This window comes from Cyphomyrmex costatus, unplaced genomic scaffold (genome assembly GCF_001594065.2).
Source record: "Cyphomyrmex costatus isolate MS0001 unplaced genomic scaffold, Ccosl1.0 scaffold843, whole genome shotgun sequence".
NCBI classification, from domain to species: domain Eukaryota; kingdom Metazoa; phylum Arthropoda; class Insecta; order Hymenoptera; family Formicidae; genus Cyphomyrmex; species Cyphomyrmex costatus.
In genome coordinates, this window is record NW_017280423.1 from 176,531 (window position 1) to 188,972 (window position 12,442).

Genomic DNA, 12,442 nt, shown 5'->3' on the forward strand with positions numbered 1-12,442 from the left:
GGAGGCTTATGGGGAGCATGCTCTATCTGAAACAACTTGCAGAGATTTGTTTAGAAGATTTAAAAACAACGATTTCGATGTGAATGACAAAGAGTGGCCTGGTCAGCAGAAAAAATTGAAGATGGAGAATTGGAGACATTACTTCAAGAAGATTCATGTCAGACGTTGAAAAAGTTGTCGAAAACATTAAATGTCGATGTGTCAACGGTTAGCAAACGTTTAAAAGCAATGGAAATGATCCAGAAGTTAGGAAATTGGGTTCCACATGAATTGAGAGAAAAAGACATTGCGAAACGTTCATTTGTGAATTATTGCTGCTCCAAAGACAAAAACGGAAGTCGTTTTTGCATCAAATTGTGGCGATGAAAAATGGATTCGTTTTACGACAATCCTAAACGCAAGAAATCATGGATGCGTCCCGGTGAACTATCAACACCATAACGTCAAAATAAGACATTCATGGAAAGAAGATCATGCTGTGCATTTGGTGAGATCAAGTCGGTGTCGTGTACTATAAGCTGCTGCAAAAATTAAACCATCAATGGTGAATACTACTGACGTTATAATTACTCAATTTAAATCAAGCATTCAAAGAAAAACGTCCGCAATATGCCAGAAGACATAATAAAGTTATTTTTCTCCATGACAACGCCAGACCACATGTCCACATATTGCACAACCAGTGAAGGAAACCTTGGAGGTACTTGGATGGGATATCTTACTCACCCGCCCTATTCACCAGACGTTGCTACCTCTGTGAAGTTGGCACCTCATTTAAAAAAAAATGAAATTTTCGACAGAGTTCTGAATGCACCCCGAAGAGTTCTGAAGTTCGTGCCTAAAATAAAAAATAGTTCTGGCGAATTAACACTAACAATCGAAAATTTAAAATTTGGGGTGCTATAACTCAAAACGCACAACGAAAAGTTGCTATATCTTCTAAACCATTAGTCATAGCGCTTTAAATGCTAATAACTTTTAGTAGAACTCTTGGGGTGCTACCCAGAACTGTCAACAGAACTGCCGTAATGTTAAAAAAAAATTTTTTTATTTTTAAATAGAAAAAATCGCGATATCTCTGAAACCGTTAGACCTAGCGCGTTGAGTATTAAGAACTTTCGTCAGAACTCATCGGGTGCTACCCAGAACTATCGACAGAATTCCCGTAACTGTCAAAAATCTTTTCACCACGGGACTTAGATATTTTACGAAAAATCGCGATAACTTTGAAACCGTTAGATCTAGCGCTTTGAGTATTAGGAACTTTCGTCAGCACTCGTGGGGTGCTACCCAGAACTGTCGACAGAATTCCCGTAACTGTAAAAATTTTTTTTTTAGATTTGTCGTACGAGAAAAATTTTTTAGAGTTACGGAAGTTCTTAATACTCAACGCGCTAGGACTAACGGTTTCAAAGTTATCGCAATTTTTCGTTGGATTTTTCGTAAAATTTCTCAAGTCCCGTGGTGAAGAAATTCTTTACAGTTACTGGAATTCTGTCGACAGTTCTGGGTAGTACTCCACGAGTTCTGACGAAAGTTCTTAATACTCAACGCGCTAGGTCTAACGGTTTCAGAGATATCGCGATTTTTTGTATTTAAAAATAAAAAATTTTTTTTTTTAACATTACGGCAGTTCTGTTGACAGTTCTGGATGGCACCCCAAGAGTTCTACTAAAAGTTATTAGCATTTAAAGCGCTATGACTAATGGTTTAGAAGATATCGCAATTTTTCGTTGTGCGTTTTGTGAAGTTAGCACTCCAAATTTTAAATTTTCGATTTTTAGTGTTAATTCGCCAGAACTATTTTTTATTTTAGGCAGGAACTTCAGAACTCTTCGGGGTGCATTCAGAACTCTGTCGAAAATTTCATTATTTTAAAAATGAGGTGCCAACTTCACAGAGATGACGTTGCTCCATCAGATTATCATTTGTTTCGGTCGATGCAGCATGGTCTTTCTGAGCAGCACTTCAGTTATTTCGAAGATATAAAAAAATGGCTCGATGCGGCGCGGCGATCCGCCTCAAAAGAATTTTTCTACCGCTGAATCCATATGTTACCCGAAAAGTGGGAAAAAGTTATAGCTTTCGATGGACAATATTGTGAATAAAATATCAGGTACTTTTTGATAAAATAGACACGAGTTTTTTTTTTAGCAAAAAACAGCGAGACTAATTCAAGCACCTAATACAATAAAAGACTTATAATTGAAATGGTTCATATAAAAAGACAAAAGCATGGTATCATGGTAAAGGAATATAATATTTTCGACACAGCTATTGAAACACATTATATTATACATGTTATGATTTATAATATATAATTTTAAGATTCTAAGTTTAATTTTATTTTGATCAAAATGCAAATAAAATCAAAAATTTTTCATTAAAAAAAAATAAAAAAATATTAAAAATGTTAAATAACATTAAATAATTTTAAATAAAATAAGAAAATAGAGTATTTTGTTTTGTTTTAAATGTGTTTACTACATAATATTATATTATGTATTTCATATTGTATACATATATTTGTTTCCTAATGTAATTTTTTTTTAAATATATGTTTTAAAAGATATTTTTTGTATTTAAATATGATTTTTTAATGTATTTTCCCCACTTTTGTGTTAAATAAGTTTAAATAAAATTAGAAAAGTGTTTTGTATTTAAAAAAGAGAATAAAAAACTATGTATTTAAATACTTTCTTTGTATTTTGCATTTTGTATTTGGAGTCTAAAGTAGTTCGGTCCGTTTTCCAAAAGATGATCGCTTCCAAAGACGAGTCATTTTTTCGAGATGGAATTCGAAAATTGCCTGAGAGGTAGGAAAAAATAGTGCGCAGCGATGGAGGCGATGGACAATACTTTAATTAACCTGTTCATTCATTTTGTTTTGAAATAAATGCATTTTTGAACAAAAAACGGATCGAACTAATTTGTACAATTAATATTTAAATACAATTTTTGAGTATTTTGTATTTAAATATAATTTTTTAAGTATTTTGCCTACCCTTGGATATTATATTATATTATAAAGGCTTACAAATATATGGACATAGTTACAATACGTAGGTGTAAATAGAATAATAAAGAAAAAAAAACTATCAGAAAGTAAAGATATAAAAAAGAATCGCAGATTCTCGAAAAGATTCTAGGAGAAAGTTTTATATATAAAAAATAAGTTAAGCAATATATATACATTACGAAAAATTATTAGGAAATCTCAGACAAATTAGTGCATGGTACTCAAATTATGTTTAAATAGACGAGAGCTTTTAAGGGGAAATCGGCAACATAGAGCAGCTGAAATGAATGAACTTCAGAAACAAGTTCGACGGATGTAAATACATATGATAAAAATTTCATTACCGTTGTTATCATTATCATCGTCGTCATCACTAATGCTACCACCACTGTTTGAGTTCTTGTCGCGTATAGCTTCACGGCCTTTGTACCTTTTGCTCAGAGGGGATAGCCTAAGTTTAGACCCGGCGAGACTCTCGTCGAGTTCAGTATGAAACCACCATCCTTGAGAATCAATTTCTTCGCGCCGGACGTGCTTTCCGCGTGCAAGTTTCATTGCGTGCGTTTGACCGGCGAATAAGCTCGATCATCGTACAATTCGGAAGAACAAAGAATTTCCATCTCGCGAAAAAATCTAGAAAGAGAGAGAGAGAAAAAGAGATTATCGCGATGGCATACAGCTGGGATAATCGCGTTAATTTCATAGTAAAATTTCTGTATGGTTAGTAGATGCAGTGGATATTGCAAGGATAGTTCCGAGCAGAGGAGGACAACAATTAGAATGACAATGTGATTTTTATATATATATATATATATATATGAAGAGGCAGTGCATAGACACGCTACGAAATCATGAAATATCGAAAATTGGAAGTAAATAGTGACTCCATATGCAAAAATAAAAGTGTAAAATGAATGAATTTCTTTCGTATAAATTTATTTTTATAAGACAAAATTATAAAATTTATAGTAAAAAGTAAATCAATATTTTTATATCTCCTCTGTTAAATATGCATTGTGTCATGCACATGCATCCCCTTGCATTGTCTTACATATCTCGTGTGTTCCCTCTTGTGTGTGTAAACTTCGTGGCATAGTAATTGGTAGTAATATGAAATGTATATGTATAAGAGGTGTCTCATAATAAGTGTTAAATAAACATTAAACAATAAAAGTGCTAAAAAAAAAAAGTGTAAAACATGTTTTTTTTGGTCATTTTTTATATAGAATATAACGATAATTAAGAGAATATCTCTTTATAGTTCTTCAAGGTATTTTAAATAGTATAGGAAATATATGTAATTTCTTTTATACAGACAGCTTGTCTTGTATATTTATTTATTAATATATTTTCTTGTATAGAATAATGAAAAGGATTATTATAAAAACATTATTATGTGGTTTTTATATTAAAAAAAAAAAGTACAATGATACATATATATCTTACTAAATACTCTATACAAGATGTTTTATATTTTATATATACATATATGTATATACGTATAAAATATATGTATACATATATTATACAGAGTGCTTCCGGGTTAAACCGCCAAATTTAAAATATGAATTCAGAACCTGAAAACAAACAAAAGTTTTTCTCTAGATGTATGCTCGCAAACGCTTCGTCGTTCAAGAGATATTTACTTTTGAAGTTACAGAACTGTAGAAATAAATAATGTCGAGATAACGTCGAAATAAGGTCTATTCTCTCTTTATTGTGCTTTACAATAATCAAAATTTAATTAATTAATTATTAAATATTTTGTTAAAAATAAAAAACAAATATACCATATCGGCATATTCACTATTAGAATACGTACGAGGCATGATTATAAAACATTCATCAAAAGCAATTAACGAACAAATAGCTGCAAACTACGAGCTTGGCAAACAAATAAAGTCTATCAATGACCTCTGAGCTTTAAAACAAAAACATGACATATTTCAATTATTCATTCCTACAGTTCTGTATAACTTCAGAAGTAAATATCTCTTGAACGAAGCATTTACGAGCATACGTCCAAAAAATTTTTGTTTATTTTAGGTTCTGAATTCTGCATATTTTAAGTTTGGCGGTCTAATCCATGATGCAGGAAATCCTGTAAACATACACATCCACGCGCACGCCCACACACACACACACACACACACACACACACACGCACGCACACACATACTCACAGTATATTACAAAAGAGTGTAAAACATATTTTGCAAAATAATAAATATAATTAGGTCTACGAGCCAAATGATATATTTTAAACTCAGAAAACAAACATACATATACGTATGAATATAATAAAAATATCAAAATGACATTTATAAAACAAATAGTTACATAAGCAAATTTAAAACAATTATAAACAATAGGACAGACATACCATAATAATGCAAGACCTAGAAGAGTCATTGCTGTAACGTCATGATCAAGTTTGTTGGCATACTTCTGGCATACCGCTAGCATTTTCCTATCTGGGTTGTTGTTTTTGCATCTACAATATTGTTAAAAGTCAAAATAATAATCTATATATTATAAGACACAAAAACTGACACTTGATACAATTTATATTTTGTTGAGTGTAAAATTATAACATTGCAATATTGTGTTACTGTTAATTGTGGTGTTTTTACGGGGATAGCAACATATATATAAGCAGTTCAAATAAGAAAAAGTCGACTTATAAATTGATCAGACAATATTCAACAGTACAAATATATACAGTAAAATAAAAGTGGAACACTTCTGTTCGTAAAAAAATCCAAGTTCAAAATAAGTGCTCTTAGTGAAAGGAACTCTTGTAAATTTGCAGATATTGATAACAATGGATATTTGGACAAGCATGATTTCGAGTGCATGGCATTAAGAATGACGCTCATCGAAGGCAAAGGCGACTTTAGTTACAGTCGGTACCAAGAAAATCTTCATATCATGCTCTCTTTATGGGATGAGATAGCTGATCTGGCAGATTTTGATAAGGTATATCATAAAGATATTATTATGATATTAAATATTACCCCAACGATATAATTCAAATGTCGAAATCCTTCGGGAGGATCCAGTTTGCCTACAATCCCGATTGCACACACTACTCACATTGGCCGGTACCTAGTAACTTTTCTCTGCTTTACCAATGACGTTATATTATTTTTAAATTAGCCAATCAGCGAGCAATGTGTACAATCGAGATTGTAGACAAAATCGGAACCTTCCCAGATTATCGCTTATTTTATATTATCCCTTTTTCAGAACGACGTTGTAACGATAGAAGAATTTAAAAAGGCTATGCAAAGTAGCTGTGTTGGTCGTTCTTATAACGATTTTCCTCAAGCTATGAAGATGTTCATTGATAGTCACTTCAAAATACTTGACATAAATGGTACTGTGCAATATTTACAAACGCAGGAAAATCATTCATATTTTCGGCCGATATTCATAGTCCGTTCTTATTTCTAGACAGTCTTAAGTAGTGTTAAAAATGCTAGTAAAATTCTACAATAAAATGATTGTAAATATTAAAACACATATTATATGTATACCGACCATTGTGTAGAATAGTAATTAATAAATCAATTTCTTTTCTGTATAAAATCAGGTCAATAGAAGAAATTGATAATAGAAATTATTTTGTGAAACATAATAAATTTTTAATGTTTTCAGAGGATGGCGTAATTGGTGCTGAAGAATTTCGATATGATTGTGCTTCAAGAATTGCTGTGGATAATATAGATATCCTTGATAAAGCTTTTCAAAGTCTTTTAAACGTAAGTGAAATAATTTGACTATTTAATAAAATAAGAATAAAAATTCCTTCGAACTCCTTCTTTAACATTATCTTAAACTTATGAATAAACCAATCTCTAATATTACTTTAATGCTATATAAAACAGTAATTTTTTATTTGCTGGGCGGAAATTTTTACAACGTATTATGTCAAGTATATTCTACTAGAAAATACGTAATTTTTTATTTTACAATAAAAAAATGTGCAATAATTAAAAAAATTACGCTATTGCAATTATTATTTCATTGAAATGCTTTTATTGTAATGGTTTAAAACATTAAATTTTCACTGTTCTATAAGATTTGATATTTTATTGTGTTTCATTTCTTGCAATTATTCAAAATTCAGTAAAATCCTAGAAAGAATTAATATAATAATATAAATTTCATGAAATATGCATGTATCAATTAAAAGAACTGTGTGTGTTTTTAAAGTAATACTTCATTACGTTAATAGGATGATGATAGAAAACGCGGTGGATTGACGTTATCACGTTATCAAGAATTATATGCGCAATTTCTCGGTAATCCTGACGATAATTGTCCCGCAATCTATCTTTTTGGACCAATAGGACAAGAGTCATAACTGAAACATTCGCCATTTTGAAGCAATGTCAATCTTTATTATGAAACATTACCTTTAAAAAAAAAAGATGAAAAAAACTCCAAATGTACGCGCTCCTCGAAAAATAACTATTATACATAACTAAAAAAAAAATAAAATCTAAGTAAGATATATCTTCTTATTCCCATTCAAGAATCTTCTTATTTCAATTCAAGCGGCAGATATAAATTTCCTTAAAAAACTATATCACAAAATGTGCCAATTAAAATAAAATTTATTCACATTGTGTAACCTAACTTAATTTAATTCAAATAATATTTATTTATTCAAATTTCTACTCAAAGATAATTTTGTTTCAATCCAAGTCTTATTATCAAGTAGTATATTTTTGTTTTAACAAGTTTACCTAAATGTTAAAAATTTGGCACCGTTAAATATTAGATTATTAAAATATTTTATTAGAATATTAGAATACTTTAATATAATAATGATTTGCATGTACTACATATATGTATGTATATGTATTTTGTTCTAGCAGCGCCAAGTTTTTATGTTAAATATTTTTAATGTTTGAGTGTTGCAACAAAAATATATTATTTTAATTAAAATAAAAAATAAAATTTTTGTTGAGTTGAAATTTGAAAATACATTATAGATGTTTTTTTAAATTATTAAAAATTTTTATACATATAAACAATTTGCGCATTATTTACCGCTGATTCCCTAATTAATTTTTCCACTTTTTAATTAATTTTGATTTTTTTACATTTACTTCTAGTGCATTCGAACTTTTGGTCGACACTGCATAAGTATGTGAGTGTAAAAACAATACAAAGTGCAAATTGCCACACACAAATGGTAGATTCTTGAAATATAATATAATGCAATTATATATGGTACAAACAGGAGAAAATTTATTTATATTTATGTGACAACATAGTACGCTTTGTATGTTATTTGAAATACTTGTATCTTGTATGTCTTATAATTAGATTTCTTTTCTTCTTTTTTTCAGTTTATTCGTTATTACAATTTAATTTGATGCTTACACGTTTTTATTTTTTCACAATACTTTTTACTTATATCGAAGCTATGATATGCATTTCGTCATATACATGGTGCAGTATAAATTGAAAATCATTTATTTAATAACTCCTCAAATGGACCAGTACGGTATATGTATATTAAATTTAACGAAAGATATCACATCATACGTATATTGAACACACGCATATGTCAGCCAATATCGTAAATTTGTACATTTTACGACATATATTATTTATGTATACGATTTGTAACATTTAATGATATAATGTAGCCTCTCATTTTTCATGTCTTATACATTTATTTGCACGCACGTACACATATCGCAGTAACAACATGAGAAATATTAACAACTTTATATCTAGCAAGTTCCTTTCTTTCATATTGTATATACTACTTGACAAGTAGTACAAAAGTTGTACTCGATATAAAACGTTCAAATCCGTGAAAAATTCTTTCAATCGAGATGAATCGAGCACATTAAACAACACTGTTAGTAATTAATTTATCTGTTAGTTCTTGTTATGTATATTATACACAAACAAGACACTGTTGCAAAATTTGTTACATATATCGAGCAAAAGCATTGTATTTTATATAGAGAACTTACAAGTAAATAACCGACAAGTAAATAAAGTTGGCAAATCTATCCCACATTGGGAACCTAGCAATTGAATGTAATATTTCCATTTTCTTCCACATTCGACGAAAACCTTACATAATTCTAAATATTTAGCTAAATCATAATAAATTCACGACTAACCATAGTGATCAAATTTCTTGTTGGAATAATATTTCTTCCAACTTAATGTGAGATTGTGGAGTTTATCGAAGAAAAACGAACTTGAATACATACTTTACGATTCTCTCAATTAATTTTAATTACGAATATAGTACAAACAAGCATATTTAAAATCGATCGATTGCTAGGATTAATAACATTTATATTTTGTTCCTTTGAGATTTTTGCTTACTAAAGATCATATAAAGTCAAAATTCTTTCACAATTTCTGTATGTACGAGGGTTTAAATATGAAAGAAACTTCTCTTATGCGTGAATATAAATCGATGTTGGTAGACGTATTTACACTAAATAATGTATTTATAAAAATGCTTAAAAAAATCCAAACATTCAAAATTCAACATTCAGTTTTGTCTAAATTTTCAGATTTAGTTGCTTCAAGGTGATTGTTAAATAATTTCAGACAATTTGTTAATTATCAGAAAAGCTTCTCTCTGAAAGTTAAGAATAATGGTGCGTCTGTGTTCGAAATATATATTTAGAATCGGTGTCTAAAAGTGAAACAACACATTTGAAAGCAACAACTATGTATTTAAAATTTCAGATAGACTAATTTCACGATCCAATGCATGAATGTTCTCTACAATTTCTCTGCTTTCGTTGACTGATCTTTTCAATGTTATTCTCTTACTAAAGACTAATTATAAGCAATTTAATAAAATTTTATTTAAAAAATTTTAATTTTAATTATTTTTTGAGTAATGATGAAAATACTTGTCATGAGAACATTATTTTTATGAAAATTTTCGAAACAGCCGCAACCCATTCAATAGTTTATAATTTTTTAATTACATATTAGATAATATATACTTATTATAATATTTATTTTACATTTGCCTTTTTCTTAATTTTGATAGCGATGTTTCATATATATAAGTCAGCTGTATACCTTGTCGAAATTATAGTAAAGTATAAAATAATCTTGCACTTTTGGGCAAAATTTTTAGGAAACTGTAACTTAACACTTATCTTAAGATTTTTATAGATATAATTATAAATCTAGTTTTTTTTTTTAGTCTAAATATATCTGTTCTAAATATCTAAATATTCGAATATTTTAAAATTTGAATTTCTATTTATTCGTCAGTCTGACTTTTATCCCTAAACTAGTTGCACTTAGTTTAGAGTTTATCTTTTTCTCTTCATAAAGGAAAAAAAGTAAACTCTGAATGTCTGAATTAGTGCAGCAATTCAGTAATAAAAAGACAGACTTAATAACAGGTAGATAAAAATTCAAATTAAAAAAAAGTGTCTGAAAATATTTAGATATTTAAAATATATATCTAAAATATCTAAGATATTTAAAATATCAGGCTACGATCCACTTAATGTTAAAAATGCTTCGAAACATTTTTTGAATTAATAAAATTTTTTCTTCCGATTGGTCAATAAAAAGCTTCGAAGCATTTGTAGCGCTAAACGGACCGCACCCATAGATATGTTTAAACTCTCTCCTATTAATCAGAAATTAAGGCAAAAGTAACTAGGTATTTAGGTAGAATCAAAAAATATTTATACAACTCGCTAGAAATTTAGACAATTGTATCATATCTGTCATATAATATACTGTATCATATAATCATATTAGAACAAATAATACTAAATATGTTGCACAACGCGTTCAAATTTTTTTATAAACAAAAATGTAAAAAATATTGTAATTTTGCATAAACTGTGTACAGCTCGAAGAAGGCGGAAATATGCAATAACACTCGGTACTTCAGTTGGACATCGCAATGATTATAGAAACAACTGCTGCAAGGTCACAACTATGCAAGAGCAGATATCCCCATCGTAACTTAATGTATACATATCTATCAGTGTTGATTTGTATTCATATAAATCATGTTCGTATTTGATCCTCGTATACATATATAACTATAGTATACAAATAACCCATTATTAAAAATATTAAAAATAAAGTGACTGAGTTTATCTCTGCGGTACTTTTAATTTCTTATTATATGTAGCAATAATAAACTTATATATTCTAAATATGAACTAATATATAAATTACGCTATGTGAGATTTCGGGCCATATTTACCATTAATTGTCCTATATAATTTATTCCATTTCCTATTTATTCTTGTTCGTATAAGATAAAAGAAATAGTTCATGCGTTTAATCTTCACTTTATAATAATATTTTAATCTCATCGACGATTATTTTCGTGCTTGATTTGAAGCAATAACACTTCCGGCGAGATAATTTATCACTTTGAATACGTTCCATTTAACGCTCACAACGGTAATGGAATCATTTCATGCTTGTTATCAAATGAAAAAATGATGCTTGTGAACGTTACGAGAGTTAAATGAAACGCAACCTTTGTAATTTCTACAATAAATCTCACTTATTTGTTATTTAAATAGGTATATATATTTATAGATTTTTACTTCTCAAATCTTATTGCTTTATTCTTTTATGAAAAAAAAACAAATACATTTTTCGTTATAGCGAAGTATGATACAAATTTTACATGCGTAGTTCCATGTGCACAGACTACTAGTCTGTTTTCCTTCATATCTATTAGTTCTAATCACAAGAGTTCTTACTTAGCTTTCTGCATTATAGAGTTATAACTTTTTATAAAAAAACAACAAAAAAGAAGCTATTTCTTGAAAAGTTATAAAAATAATATGAACTTCAACTTATTGAATCAAAACATAAAATGTCAATAAATATCAATTTAAAAGAATATTTTAAAGATTTAACACGTATTTTTAGGCGTTTATTTCGCAAAGAAAACCTCTTCTCTGCTCTTCACTGACTCTAATCAAACTTGCAGTGATGTTAGAAAATATCTTCTCTATAAAAACAAACACTTGTGTAAACACGTTCTTTCGAATAGACTTTAGAAGTCTAGTAATTAAATAAAGATCCCCGTATGTGTGTATATTAATATAACTATTATTAAGAACGGATATCAACGATTTACCACGGCTTAGTTAGAGCGCTAAATTACGGTAGAATGTCGGTTCGACATATATATATAGGGGAGAGGCACCATATACGACCCACCTCGGTATTTGTATGTATTGGTGCTATAATCGTGTTGTGGTTCGACGTACTGTTATTGTTTTTGAATGCGGCAATTGTTTACAGTCACTGGAAGTGATTGGAAGTACTAGTATAGGAATTATCGGCATTGTATACAAATTAGAATTTGGGAAACTTTTCTGAAGTATTTTGTTAGTGCTGTAATTCTGTCGAAACAAGTGATAACGG

At 29.2% G+C, this 12,442-nt stretch overlaps 1 protein-coding gene across 4 annotated transcripts; it reads left to right on the plus strand.

Annotated features, from left to right (window-relative positions):
• Window positions 1-3,497: 3,497 nt before the first annotated feature.
• On the plus strand, window positions 3,498-11,134 carry Scp1 (Sarcoplasmic calcium-binding protein 1). 4 transcript variants are annotated; one of them, XM_018549625.1, is made up of 5 exons: window positions 3,498-3,739; window positions 5,832-5,998; window positions 6,269-6,398; window positions 6,680-6,783; window positions 10,896-11,134. In XM_018549625.1, exons 1-5 carry the CDS (start codon window positions 3,688-3,690, stop codon window positions 10,920-10,922), a joined length of 480 nt encoding a protein of 159 aa, XP_018405127.1. In that variant the 5' UTR covers window positions 3,498-3,687; the 3' UTR covers window positions 10,923-11,134. The 4 variants fall into 4 exon arrangements, with proteins under 4 accessions (XP_018405127.1, XP_018405123.1, XP_018405124.1 ...); XM_018549621.1 differs by lacking the exon at window positions 10,896-11,134 and adding an exon at window positions 7,260-7,554; XM_018549622.1 differs by lacking the exon at window positions 10,896-11,134 and adding an exon at window positions 7,260-7,554 and having other exon boundaries at window positions 3,679-3,807.
• The last annotated feature ends 1,308 nt before the right edge of the window (window positions 11,135-12,442 follow it).

What these genes read in the sequence shown, in the direction of transcription:
- Scp1 (XM_018549621.1), top strand. Translation starts at nt 3,688, where the DNA reads ATGGCATACAGCTGGGATAATCGCGTTAATTTCATAGTAAAATTTCTG. An exon ending in CAAAATACTTGACATAAATG is followed by an intron (nt 6,399 to 6,679) that starts GTACTGTGCAAT and finishes TAATGTTTTCAG; the next exon opens with AGGATGGCGTAATTGGTGCT. An exon ending in CTTTTCAAAGTCTTTTAAAC is followed by an intron (nt 6,784 to 7,259) that starts GTAAGTGAAATA and finishes TTACGTTAATAG; the next exon opens with GATGATGATAGAAAACGCGG.